The sequence below is a fragment of the Terrapene carolina genome, unplaced genomic scaffold (genome assembly GCF_002925995.2).
Source record: "Terrapene carolina triunguis isolate 2854851 unplaced genomic scaffold, T_m_triunguis-2.0 Scaffold130, whole genome shotgun sequence".
Classification (NCBI taxonomy): Eukaryota; Metazoa; Chordata; order Testudines; family Emydidae; genus Terrapene; species Terrapene triunguis.
The window spans coordinates 19,833,710-19,848,290 of NW_020664481.1; the positions used below are offsets into that span (position 1 = coordinate 19,833,710).

Consider the following 14,581-nt stretch of genomic DNA (forward strand, 5'->3'; position numbering starts at 1 on the left):
AACCCACTTCATCAGCCCACAAAAGCTTATGCCCAAATTAATTTGTTAGTCTCTAAGGTGCCACAAGGACTCCTCGTTGTTTTTGCATAATTTTAGTGGTGCTCAGAAAAACGTGTCATGGACTGTGAAATTAGCCCTTCCCCGTGAAATCTGATCTCCCCCTTGCTGCTGGGAGTGCCCCAGCCAGGGGGCTCCTAGCTGCATGGTAGCTCTCGGGGGGAGATCAGATCCACCTTCGAGTGCCTCTTCCTGCTGCAAGAAGCTCCAGTGCTGGGCAGCAGCCCCAGAGGTTCCTGCAGCTGGAGGAGGTTTGTGGAGATGGGTTTGATCTCCTCCTGCTGCTGGGAGCGCCTCAGCTGGGGGGCTCCTAGCTGCAAGTCCCCGCCAGGCTGGGGAGGGACAGGATTTGTCTTTCCCCTGTAGGGCTGTTAGGGGATTGGGAGGGGGGGAGATCAGACCTACCTCCAGGTACCTTTCGGGTTGGGACCCCCACGGTTACAACACCCTGAAATTTCAGATGAAAACATCTGAAAACATGAAATTGACCAATTTTAAAACCCTCTGACCATGAAATTGATCAAAATGGACCATGAATTTGGTAGGGCCCTATAGATAACCATCTAGACCAGTGGTGTGTCCAATATGTTGTACTGGAGGCTCAAAATTGTGGCCCTTTAGAGCAGGTGTGGTCAGAAAACCAGTGTGTATTTGATGATGAGTGGAAAATGAGCTCCCTGCACAAGAACTTGTGTGGCTGAAAGGAGACAGTAGGGGACAACACTTGCTCTCCTTGTGGTCCCAGGAGCGGCTCTGAGCATCTGCTCCCCTTTCCCCGGGCACCTGCTACTCCCTGTCTACTGCTTCTCAAGCGAGGAAGGAGAATAGCTCTGGCTGTTCCATTTCCTGCACCTAGCACAGGAGGGCCACCCTCCTCCACACAACCACCCAGTGCAACCCAGGAGTGAAGGACAGGAGAAGCTGAGAAACAATCACCAGATATGGCTCCCGGATTCTATGCCTCGACCCCAGCACAGGTTAGAGCAGACTCTGCATTGGCCTAAGTCATGCCAGCTCCCAACAGTCCCGTAAAGAAAGTAGACAAGCTGAGGATAACCAGAGCGGAATCCGAAGCAGTGAGGTTTTTACCCACGAAAGCTTAAGCCCAAATAAATCTGTTAGTCTTTAAGGTGCCACCAGACTCCTTGTTGTTTTTGTAGATACAGACTAACACGGCTACCCCTGTTACAGAGCGGAATGTGGACCAGTTACTGCCCATCCCACCGTCTGCACCAGGAGCTGTGGGGAGGGAGGCGTAGGAGCCAGCTTGGCCAGCTGTATGTCCATTGGAGACAGAATCACAGAATATCAGGGTTGGAAGGGGCCTCAGGAGGTCATCTCGTCCAACCCCCTGCTCAAAGCAGGACCAATCACCAGACAGATTTTTACCCCAGTTCCCTAAATGGCCCCCTCAAGGATTGAACTCACAACCCTGGGTTTAGCAAGCCAATGCTCAAACCACTGAGCTATCCCTTCCCTTCCCACAGAGAATCCCAGGAGGAGATCTGTGGGTAGTTTGCACTCTTTGTTCTGCAGCACAAAGGGAGCAGAATGGGATAGAGAATCTGCCCCAAAACATTGATTGTGGGACCTTACCTTAGCCTTTTTGAAATAACATATTCAGTGCTCTGGCTGAAAAACTTGGATACCACTTCCCTTGACAGATAGATTGCTGGAAGGAGTAACACTCCTTTTCCTTTCCCCTCCCCAACACACACATACACTGGCTGCTCCTCTAGTCCCTGGCCTTCACTGACCTCGCAGTAGACAAACAACACATGTTTTTTTCTGCTTTCCCTGCTGCTGCCCCTTCCAGAGCATCACACACTGAAACTGGTGCCTGGAGACAAGAGTGAGACGGCAGAATGCTTTAAATGCCTGATCAAGCTAGGTATACCTGCCCAAGCCTGCTTAAATAACTCCCTCCCCTTCCCCTATAAAGGGGAGGGGCCACAAAACAACCCCTCACTTAAACCAGGGCAAGTATCCCTACATGACCACCACTCCCTCATCTTAAAGCAGGACAGGGGTCCTAGAATAACCACCATACCAATCCCCGAAACAAGCTGACTGTGGTCCTCTAACCACTCTACGCCTCGGAACTTTTAGGGATACCTGTACAACTTCCGATAAGTATTTCTTAACATTGCTTCATAAGCAATTATGAAAATATTTATTATTTAGCTTTTGGTCTGAAAGATGTGTCACGTGAAACACCCTAGACATACATTGAAAATTACAAGAGCGCAAAAGATACAAACCACAAATCATCCAAAACAGCAGTTCTTTCCCCCACACCCCTACCACACATCATCTGATCACCACTCTTGTGACCCTACCACTTGAGGGGGAGATTTTTAAAGACACAAAGAGCAGATAGGTACCCACCTCCTACCGAAAGTCAATTAGAGTTGGGCGCCTAACGCCCCTCTGTGCCTTGGAAAATCTCCCACTAAATCTCCACTGCACTTTCCGACCAGACACATGCCAACTGCCTCAGTCCTGGAACAATGTTCACTCAATCAGATGGACTTTGCCGCACACCTGGCTAGTTTGGACCTTGAGGAAAGAGTAAGACCATGCCAGCAGCTCCTTCCCTCTAACAAAGAGGTGATCACGCTCAAGGACCTCTGCTGATCCCAGCTGTGGCACTATTGCATCGAGTTCAGTTACTTACAAGAGGTTTAAGCATGGAGCCGAGGTCTTGAGCAGATGTACTAATGAAGCCCTTTTACAACCCTCTAGCCCAAGTCTAGGGCAGCAGCAGCGATTCTCAGCCTGAACATCACAACCCACTCCAGTTGTCTGGGTGTCACAAGCCTGATCCCATTTTCAATTTCTCTGGTTTCTGCATGAATCGAATGTATTTGGCTCCTTGCCAGCAGTAATCTATAAACCGTTGCACCAACATGCACTGAGAATCAGTTCAAAGGAATCTGCAATCTCAGCATAGGGTGGTTTTGAGGAGCTGAATATAAATTGGGCCAAGATACGAGAAAGGCTGAGAAGTCCTGTACTAGCATTTCCTGGATGGCTTTGCCCTGGTATCAGAGGGTCAGACCCTTACCAGTAGTTCCTCTCCCCCACGCAGTTATTGAGCCATTTGCAATGATGATCAAAGCCACATACACACTTGTTGCAGGTTCCACAGTGTTTCGACTTGGAGCTTCTGCCAAAGAAAGGATCATGTTAATGCAGCTAAAACCAGAATAGCAACAGTAACTCATCTTCATCTGGCTAGAGACCTTTCTTGTGAAACAAATGTTCAGAGAAGGGCTGGGCCACAATGAGAAAACTAACAAGGATCAGAAACAGTTAAACACCCTTTATTCACTTTTCTCTCACTGAATAAATGAGCTTTTTAAACAATGCAGCTGTTAGAGCCTCTTAGAGTCCACTGGACATGCCCTACTCCCCTTCTCAATTCCTATTACTTGCAGTCTGCTCTGTCTGCTGGCCCTTCAGCTCTTTCACTTACTTTGCCCTATGTTGCACCTTGGGGCTCACTGCAGCTACATCTTTGAGTTGGACCATTCTGGCCTCTAGCCTTTGTCACCAACCAATGTACACAGCACGGAATTAGTATTGCTCTTGGTGTGAGCAAATACAATAAAGCAAAGCAAACACCCCTCTTTGATTCATTCTTCATTCTGATATGCCAATCTTTTCCTTCACCATCTGCCATCACCCAAAGTTCTCCCCACAAACATAGTGACAGATACAGTGAATAATCAAGCAAAAACTTCTGGAGCCTTGATAAACTACACCCTTGATAAACTATGCCCACTGGTCACAATATTTACAAAAGAAAAGCCTACCATATTTTTCTGCTTCAAATCCCTCCATAAAATTCAGTTTTACCACAATTCCTACCTAGTGTTGCCAGTAGATAGCACATATGCAAGTAGCAGTGTGCACAGTGTAGCTTGTTAATCTACATGAAAACGTGCTCCTACTGTTGCTACCACATCCTTCCTCTCCCCCATCCCTACCTGCTTGTTTGTTTTCTCCACCTCTTGCATCACCATTAATCAAGACTGCAAGCTGTTTAAGGCAGGGAACTCTTTATTGTGTGTTGGTAAGGTATCTAGCACAATGGGGCCCTGATCCCCCGGGGGACCTCTAGGCACACTATAGCATGATAAGAATCATAACCTCCAAGACACAGCCACCTTTATAAATATGATAAATTCAGTACTAAACTGATAATACAGTGATCTGACAGCTCTTCTCCCATAGCCCAATGAAGTCAAAAAGACTTCAGTTGACATCAATGCCGCACTGCATCAGACACATAATCCCATGGGGACTAGCCTCTCTCGAGCCATAATGCTAAATATTCCCAAATCTGCCTTTTCTGAGTTTCTGAGGCCTTTCCCCCAAGTTTAGAGATTTCTAATCTGGAAATGGCCACTAAAATGCTTTCAATCTGTGAATCTCTTTACAAATTCTGCTATCATATGTTAAGCTTAATGTCTCCCAAACTAAATATATCCAGCTTCAAACTGGTATCTGCCCAGAATCCAAACACAAAGAAATTCATAAAATCATAGATTCCAAGGCCAGAAGAGACCACATCTAATTTGACCTCCTGTATAACAGGCAGGAAATTACATGTTGCTCTCTGAGATTCAAGTAACACAGAACTAAACCCAATACAATCTCTCCCCCAAAACAGGAGCTCAATTAAAAATACAGTAGAGACACAGATACACATGGTGGAGAGCTCAGAAGTCTTTATGGTCGTGAGTTTGGAGATGAGCACATTATGCTCAGTTTGCTATCCCAAAGTCACATCCCTAAAGACTTTAGGGTACCCATCCCATCTTCTAACTGTGATGAAGAAGAAAGAAAAAAAGAAGGGGAAGGTCCGGGGTGGTACTTACACATCCACATCACAGACATGGCAGTGACGGTTTTCAATGACATGAGCATGTTGGTTACGGCTGAAAGTGGCCAGCTGCCCTAGGTACTTATTCTCTCGCACATTGGCATCAGCTGGATCAATGGAGACTGCAGTGAAATGAACCACTAGGTGGCAGATAAAAAACACTCCTGGACACTGAAATACATAGTTAAGGAATGGCTCAGAAGATTAACGCTCATGCTTATCATCAACAAACTAAGTCCAAACAAGCAAGAAATTTATGGTCTGCAATTAGAAAGTCTTACACAGCTGATCACAGTATCACTCAAAAATCTGCTCCCCATTAGGACAGAGAGTTGCCCATCTCACCCCCAATAAGTCTTTCTCCAGGCAAACTTAGCTAGGTCTGAAGGAACAATGCTTCCTGCGATCTTGTGAGGGATTTCCATTACCTTTCTGTTACAGAGATTTCAAAAAACTTAACTTTACTTTCCAGCAGCTGTCCTTCGTTGAGTGGATTTTTGACAGGTTCCCCCCGGGGTGCCACCTGAAGCTGGGGTACCACTGAGCCCTCTGACCCACCAGTGTGGGCTCCCTCTCACTGTACTGCTGTGACAAGCTGCAAAGCCCTCCAGCCTGCACTTTCACCAGCATTCACACAGGTAGGGACACGCCCAGCTGCAGTTACACACAGACTCTCTAACCACCAGCTTCCCAGCCTAGGACCCCAGAGCAGTACCGTCCTGCCCTGGTCAAATCTGGCCAGTATATGTGTTTAATACCTGGTCCGCCTCTCCCTCAATGTGAAGAGAACAATGCACTCTTGTGGTAACCAAGCAGAGATTTTCCCCAAGCACTCCAGTCAAAGCTTACTGGTTTAGATTAAAACAAAAACAAGTTTATTAACTACAAAAGATGGCTTTTAAGTGATTATAAGTGATAGCAAACAGATAAAAGCAGATTACCTAGCAAATAAACAACACACACAACCTAAGCTTAATATACTAAATAGATTGGCTATGAATTAGCAGATTCTCACCCTGAGAAATTATACAAGCAGGCTGCAGATTCTTAAGGGGCAAGCTGCACTTGCTTTACACCTTGGACTCCCCAGGTCTTTCATACATAGGCTAGAAATCCCTTCAGCCTGGATCCAGCGCTTCCCCCAGTTCAGTCTTTGTTCCTCAGGTGTTGGCAGAAGTCTTCTTGGGTGGGGAAGTGAAGAACCCCAGATAATGTCATTCCCTGCCTTATACAGCTTTAGCATATGGCGGGAACTCTTTGTTTCAAAGCTTGGTTCCCAAACCAGTTTGTGGAAAAATACTGACATCCCAAGATGGAGTCCAGAATCATGTGGCCTAGTCACATGTCCTTGTAGACTCATGGCAGCCATTACTGTGGCTTGTAGAGTCATGGCTGTCTGAAGTGTTCTCAGGAAGGCTCAGGTGGGGGATAAGCTTCTCCCAAGGCCTATTGTTTTTCCTAATGGCCCATTATCCTGAATAGGCCCTTCCCCACCCACTATCAAGACTGAGAGCATCTTGTCTACTGGGCGTTACCCAGGTGTAACTACCATTTGAAGCACAGATACATAGTCAGTATTTATAACTTCAGATACAAAAATGATACATGCATACAAATAGGATAATCATATTCAGCAAATCCTACCTTTTCCAATGACACCTCACATGATTTACATAGAAGGAGACTAGTCTGTAAAAGGAAGCTTACTGGAACACCGCAGAGGGTGAGATTTTGTCTGTATTCAGTTTTCTTACTGTATTAGACTCAGACTTGTGTGTTTTATTTTATTTTACTTAATAATTCACTTTGTTCTGTCTGTTACTACTTGGAACCACTTAAATCCTACTTTCTGTATTTAATAAAATCACTTTTTACTTATTAATTAACCCAGAGTATGCATTAATACCTGGGGGAGAGGGGCATATCTCTCTATCAGTGTTATAGAGGGCGAACAATTTATGAGTTTATCCTGTATAAGCTTTATAGAGGGTAAAACAGATTTATTTGGGGTTTGGACCCCATTGGGAGTTGAGCATCTGAGTGTTAAAGACAGGAACACTTCTTAAGTTGCCTTCAGTTAAATCTGCAGCTTTGGGGCACGTGGTTCAGACTCTGGGTCGGTGTTGGAGCAGACTGGCATGTCTGGCTCAACAAGACAGGGTGCTTGAGTACCAAGCTGGCAGGGAAAGCAGGGGCAGAAGTAGTCTTGGCACATCAGTTGGCAGCCCCAAGGGGGTTTCTGTGATCCAACCTGTCAGAAGGGCCACATGTATGTTCCCTCACAGAACCAAACTTTCAGAATGAAGTTAAATAAAAGAACTGTGACTCTGATGCCGCCAGTTCCTTTTGCTTTTTCAGAATTACTACCAAAGATTGAGGAAGTTTGGATCTATACAGATAATCTACTCGAAGAGCCACAGTTCCTAGAAAGTAACTTTCCTTTCTGCAGCTATTGTCTATACAGATCTCCACTACTGTACTGGCTGTACCAATTCTCAAAGGAGATGGGTCTTATTATGGAGAGGGAGTTATTGTGAGTAGTGATTAAGTAAATACTACTCTTCTTCATCAGATCTAAAATGTGTGGAAATTATTTTATGCAGTATTGTTTTAGCCATGTTGGTCCCAGGATATTAGAGAGACAAGGTGGGTGAGGTAATATCTTATTTGACCAACTTCTGTTGGTGAGAGAGACAAGCTTTCAAGCTACACAGAGCTCTTCTTCGGGTCTGGGAAAGATATTCCGAGCATCACAACTAAATACAAGGTGGAACAGATTGTTTAGCATAAGTAGTTAGCACATATTCTAAGGGACCATTCAAGGTGGATTGGCGCATTAACACGCAGACTCATCATATCTGGTCACGGTACTCTTAATGAACTAATATCAGGATTCAGAAACCATCCTCAAACCACTCACCACACTCACCAAGAGCCAGCTTTCTCTAGGACACAAATGACTTCCTCCACAAACTCCACAACATCTACAGCCTCCCTTAGAACACCAATCCTTGCCACCATGGATGCCACTTCCCTAACGCCAACATCACTATGACGGCATAGCCGCCTGCCTCACATACTTTACAAGACAGTGGACAACCCTCAGATAGCACCCCAGATACATGTCCAAACTCATCCATTTCATCCTCACCCACAACAATTTTACAAAGCCCTGGCTGCGATGATTTAGTTGGGGATTGGTCCTGCTTTGAGCAGGGGGTTGGAGTAGATGACCTCTTGAGGTCCCTTCCAACCCTGATATTCAACCTGATACATTCAGCAAACACTTTGTCCAAACCATGGGAACAGCCATGGTTACTAGGATGGCTCCCCAAAATGCCAACTTCTTCTTGGGATGCCCTGAAGAAGAATTTCTGGACAAATGCACCACAAAACCAATGATATAGCTGAGATACATCCATGATATTTTAATCCTCTGGACAGATGACTTCAACTCCCTCATAGATTTCCACCACAACTCCAACAACCACTGTCTGTCCATTAAGCTCTCTCTGGAACACTCCATACCAGCAGCAACTTCCTGGACACCACCATCAGCTTCAGACAATCATATACAAGAAACCCACAGATCACTACACCTACCTTCATAGTTCTCTACCCCAAACAACCATCCCAAACAAACCAAGAAATCTGTTATCTATGGCCAGGCACTCAGATACCACACAAAATGCTCTGAGGAGAAAGTCCAGGATATATGTCTTAACACACTCAAAACCACCTTCACCAAACAAGGACACTCCACCAGAGAAGTAGATCACATCATGGACAGGCCACCCAAATACCTAAGAAAACCTACTTCAATAAAGAAATAAAACCTCCTTCGACTGCACAGCCTTAGTTATCACCTACCACCCCTCAACGGAACCCATACAAGGTATCATCAAACCACTATAACTCATACTCGATGGGGACCCCATCCTGAAATAAATCTTTCCTGATCCCCCACGTCTAGCCTTCAAACAACCCCAGCCCCTTCAAGCTCGTTGTCAGAAGCAAGCTCCCCACAGACCAGAACATACCCACTCTGTCGGAGAAAAACACAGTTTTTTATTATTTTGGTTGGGTACAGCAAAGTTAGATACTTTATTATTGATTGTAGGAATGGGACACCATTCCTTACCCATCCTGGCTAATAGCCATTAACGGATTTAACCTCCATGAATTTATCCAGTTTTAATTGGTAATTAATGTTCTTGTGATATGTACATACACAGATACTATGTAAGGAGTTATGTATGTATACTGAAAATATGTTCCTGAAGTCTGTATCAAGGCAGAGGTGGAGAAACAGGTTTTCCGTCACACACAAGATTCACCTGTTTCTCTGTCGGGGTGGACTTTAACAACGGCAATAACAACAGCTCCAGCCCATCTCAGCTAACCTCTTCTCTTTTCTCCCCAAACGAAAGTCAGACAAGAGAGGGATTCCTTCTAAAAACTTTCTCTAGCTAAAGAGGAAGGGAATATGATGTTGTTAAAAACATTGTAAGTTAGCACAATGGATAACTATTTACATATGAAGTTATCAAAGAGATGGGAAGTCAATAGGGAAGAGCACACAGGAAAGAGAAGCCACTGGGTTTATACTGTGTCTGAGTACAGACAATGAACTTTGGCGATATAAGAAGAAGGCAAAGAACAAATCCCCTTATCCTGCAGGAAGTAAAGAGGCAGCGTGTTTATATTTGCAAAAACAGGATCTCAGCCAATCTTGGCTGAAGACGCTGAATAAAAGAATTTGAATGAGGTAAGTTTCTTTAGACAAGAGAGTTGCTTGTTAATTAAGTTTAGTCTCTAAAAAGCGTGTTATGATTTTGTTTTATATATAACCATTTGTTTCCAATTTCCTTAGTTACTCTCACTTCAATCTTTGATAATAAACTTGCAGTTTTCACTATACATATACCTCAGTGCTGTGATATTAAGCAAGATGCTGATCCTGAGTTGAATCATACAAGCTGGTGCATACGCTGCCCCTTGGGGGAGAGCAGACCTGGTACTTCTGTGAATGTTCAGTCAATAAGGGGCTGAGCATTACAGGGGGAACACTTCACAGGGTCTCGGGGACTGGGGTGCACCTATTGTTAACCTGCAAGGCAAAGTAAGGGCTGGCATAGCCCAGATCACAATGCTTGGGTAGTATGATGGAATGCACCCCTGTAGTCACACCCAACACACTACTGTAATAGTCTTTGTTTAAAAATGACTTGTAAGGTATCATTTGAAAACTATTAACTTGCTGGTCAATATTACCATGGTGAAATGTATGTAGCAACATTATATGTAAAGTTATGAACATAAGCTGAAACCATGACTGAAGTGTGTTTATCAGGCAAGTCTGGGAAGTGAGTAAACCTGTTTCTCAAAGATAAAGGACAAGTTGACGCCCCCAGCCAGGTGTTATCAAAGCTAATGGGCCATCACCTATCAAATGGACATTCTTTGGCATGGAACGGGGGGAGACAAGAGACAAACAGATTTGCATTTTAGCATACACAGGTGAAAAGAAACAGCGTAACACCTCTTCCCCACCAGACTCCATGTCTCCTTGCTCTCCACTGGATAGAACTTTATCTAGGGGTCACTCTTAGGAAAATGCATTTCAAAGGACTAAACTATAAAAGTGAGGGGCAAAAACACCCCAAGTTATGTCTCCCTGTCCATCTCTCTCTTTTCACCCATGAAGACAAAAGAAACAGCCACTGGACTTGGGAGCAGATTCTGGACTGAGAGTTTGGTCAGCAATGTACTGAATATCTCTGGTAAGAACATCACCTGAAACCAAGTCTGGTTTGTTTAGTATTAGGAAGCGTTTTATCTTTATTTTTCTAGTAACCATTTCTGACTTTAATGCCTTAATACTTGAACTCACTTAAAACCTAAAATCTTTGTAGTTTAATAAACCTGTTTTATTCTTTAATCAAAACTAATCTAGTGTTGTGAACTGTGTGGGTAACTCCATTTGAGATGGGAAGCTGTTGTATCTTGATCCCCAGACTGCCCAAGGGAGAGCTGGACAATGCTAAACACATGTTTTTGGGGAAAATCCAGAACTGGGAGTGTGTGGGGGTCACCGTGCATGTGGTAACAAAGGCTGATGGAAGTCAAAGTACAGCTGGACTGTGCTGGCAGGCTGCAGTTACACACAGGCACTCAGGGTGTTACTTGAATGCTGGAAGGCTGGTTTGTGAACAGCCCAGATGGGAGTTACAACAGCAAAGCATTGTGAGGCACCCAAGTTTGCAGGGTGAAGAATTGTGTGCAGATCGCTGCCTATTCCATGCTGGAAAAAAGCCAGATGAGCTAATAGGCTGGTGGTGTCAGGGAGCTGACACCCAGTTAAGCACAAGCAAGACTCCCACATGCTGAAGGCAAGGAGGTAACAAGGTGACTCACAGTCCTGGGTACTCCAAGAACCATCACAGACTGTGACTGGGTTATGTTAACTCCTTTGACTCTTTGGGCCCATATATTCCATCTAAATTAATACAACAGAGCCCATTGTGCTGGGAGCTGTACAAACACAAAACAAAAAGACAATCCCTGACCCAAAGAACTTGCAAGAAAAGACCTCAAGGTAGCAACTGTATATGTCTCTGCAGCATAGACATTTCTCAGACGTAATGTGGAATCTGCTTTGAACCTTGTGGGTGGAATGTGTTTCAAGATTCTCAGGTAACTTTAACACATACATTTGTATGCAAAATTTTATCTACGTAGAGAATCTCTGAGCAAAGATAGTCCTGGAATCTTCTTCTAGGTTTTCTGTCACATACAAATACGTGAATAGGATTTTAGTCCTACAGAAGGCCATTTGTACATTAGGACTATGTAGTCTAGGCTCCACTGGTAAAGTATGCTGTTTATGGAAAAATACCAGTTCAGGTGAAAAACAGATACAACTTAAGCACAAACAAAAGATGTGGGCATAAGACTACCTTCTTTACAGAACACTTTATAAACAAGTTCAGGTATTATAACTTGGATCTCATTGATCCACTGGCTGGTTTTATTGTTACTACGAAAGCTGTTCTCAGGGACAGATGATATACAGAACATTTACCCAAATGTTCAAACAGAGAATTGGCAAGACCTAGATTCAAGTCTCAACAAGGAGGTGCTTCACAAATAGAAGAGAAGGTAGAAATTAGTTCTTATAGAAATCTTTTGATTGTAGGATGTCTGAACACAAAAGATCTTTGAATAGTGACTGGATAAGTTGATGATATGGACACCACATAAACATCTACATTTTGGTTTTGGCTTAAGCAGGCAGAGTTAATAAATATTTCAGGATAGCAGAGATGGGGTAGATGATGGAACTTGAATGCAAGGACACATGCTTACCTAGAGATATTGATCTATCTGGTGCAACCTTAAATATGGACTCGTGTCTGCTCCATCATAATACAGAAAATATTCAAATAACTCTTCCTGAACACTCTCATTATGGAAAACAGGAAAGGTTATTAATCCAGCAGAACCTGCCCTGTCACTCATAGTTACTGTTACCTCATTTGTTCCATGGATAAATATTTATAGCAGGGATTCCCAAACTTTTTCCATGGTGTGGGCCAAATTTAGAGAGACTGTCTCCTAACAGACTGTTCCTCCAACACCATATGCACTGTAGATGTAGATGTGTTGGTCTCAGGATATTAGAGGGACAAGGGTGAGGTAATATCTTTTATTGGACCAACTTCTCTTGGCTTGAGAGACAAGCTGTCGAACCACACAGAGCTCCTGAACAGCTGAAGACGAGCTCTGTATGGCTCAAAAGCGTGTCTCTCTCACCAACAGATGGTGGTCAAATAAAAGATATTACCTCATCCACCTGACCTTTCTGCTCCCTCAACATTCACATTTGAATAGACTAACTCCCCTCCCATTAATAATCATATAACATCCTTTGGGCAACTATAGCAATTATTGCATGGAAAAGTAATATTAGGAAATTAATGCATTTGTAGCTATCTTAACATGATTTAGCAATTGGAAACAAGAAAAGCCAACACCATATAACTAGCCATCTTTCTGCAGCTCACCAATAAATACTTCTTATGCCAGAGTTTGAGACTCTCTGATTTTATAGAATCCCACAAATTTATGTAGCACTATTCAGAATACAAAAGGGATGAGGTTTGTCTCTGATGTGCTTGCAATCCAATGCAAACAAATATCAATACAAACATGGGACAGCAGTTCATAACACGAGAAATGTGCAGATATCCCTGGAAGAAAGCTCAGCACAGGAAGGCTTTATGAAATAAATTAATTTTAAAGAGGGATTTGCAGAAGGAAACAGAAGCTGTTCCAAGCACAGGAGGCAGCATGAGTGAAGTCAAGACGACAAGATTAGGAGAAGAGACAAAAGGAAGCACAGGACTATAGGGAGTGCAGGATGAAATGAGAGAGACATAGGCAATGGTAGAGATGGAAAGAGCCTTGGAGGTAAGGACCAATAGCTTCAATGTAAAAAGTATAGAGATAGGAAGGATAGAGCAGAATGCTAATAACACAATTAAAGTAGTGGAAGAGAAAGAATCTCAGAAGTGCTTTAGGTAGACTAGAGGAGAGCAAGCTGGTAGTTATCTCAAGGCAGGAGATGACACACAGATTATTTAAATCTCCAGGGCTATCTACAGTACCTAGATAAACTTAAAAATACCATCATTGTTCCATTACAGTTGAAGTTGTGTTTGTGATAGAACATTAATTGTCAGTTGAAAGGATACAATGTATCCAGCAGGCACCCAGTGGTGAGGCAAGAGAGGCACAAGGATTCCAAAACCAATCAGAGCGAAGAAGAGATATAGCAGCCAGGCAATAATCTGGAAGGGATGTAGAGGCCAGCTCCAGCCATTCCTTCGGGTGGGCTGAGATTGGACTTCAGCAGTTGCTTCACCCTCCTTTTCTGGAGCTGTCTTATTAGGAGGTTTGTTGCAGATGTTCATCTACAGAGAGCAGGAAAACACAACAAAAAGGTAATCCTTAGGAAAATCCCTTTCCGCTACACTTGGCATTCTCAGAAGGTATGTCTAGAGATTCCAAGCCAGAAGGGATCTATTGTGATCATCTAGTCTGACATCCTGAATAACAGGCCATTGAACTTCCCACCAAAAATTTGTAGAGCAGACCCTTTAGAAAAATATCCAATCTTGATTTAAGAATGGTCAGTAATGGAAAATCAACAACAATCCTTGGTGGATTGTTCCAATGGTTAACTACAAATTCACACCTTATTTCCAGTCTGAATTGGTTTAACTTCAGCTTCTAGCCATTGGATCGTGTTATACCTTTCGCTACTAGATTGAAGAGCATATTATTAAATAGTTGTTCCCCATGTAGATACTAATAGATTGTAATCAAGTTATCCCTTAACCTTCTCTTTGTTGAGCTAAATAGCTTGAGCTCTTTGGCTCTATCACTAAGAGGCGTGTTTTCTAATCCTTTAACCATTCTCATGGCTCTTCTCTGAACCCTTTACAAGTTACCACCACCCTTCTGGAATTGTGGACACCAGAACTGGACACAGGATTCCAGCACTGATCACACCATTGCCAAATCCAACGGTAAAATAATCTCTCTACTCCTACTCAAGATGCCCCTCTT

The 14,581-nt window shown here is 43.5% G+C and overlaps 1 protein-coding gene across 4 annotated transcripts in view; it reads right to left on the reverse strand.

Moving 5' to 3' along the window:
• The window catches only part of ZDHHC1 (zinc finger DHHC-type containing 1), a 40,693-nt gene extending 26,770 nt beyond the window's left edge, over positions 1-13,923 (reverse strand). For all 4 annotated transcript variants that reach the window (XM_029911823.1, XM_029911822.1, XM_029911821.1 and 1 more), the window contains exons 1-3: positions 13,705-13,923; positions 4,944-5,119; positions 3,125-3,226 (exon numbers count right to left, since the gene is read on the reverse strand). In XM_029911823.1, the coding sequence (XP_029767683.1) occupies positions 3,125-3,226; positions 4,944-5,119; positions 13,705-13,923 (497 nt within the window). The remainder of the gene's footprint in view (positions 1-3,124; positions 3,227-4,943; positions 5,120-13,704) is intronic.
• Between the last annotated feature and the right edge of the window lie 658 nt (positions 13,924-14,581).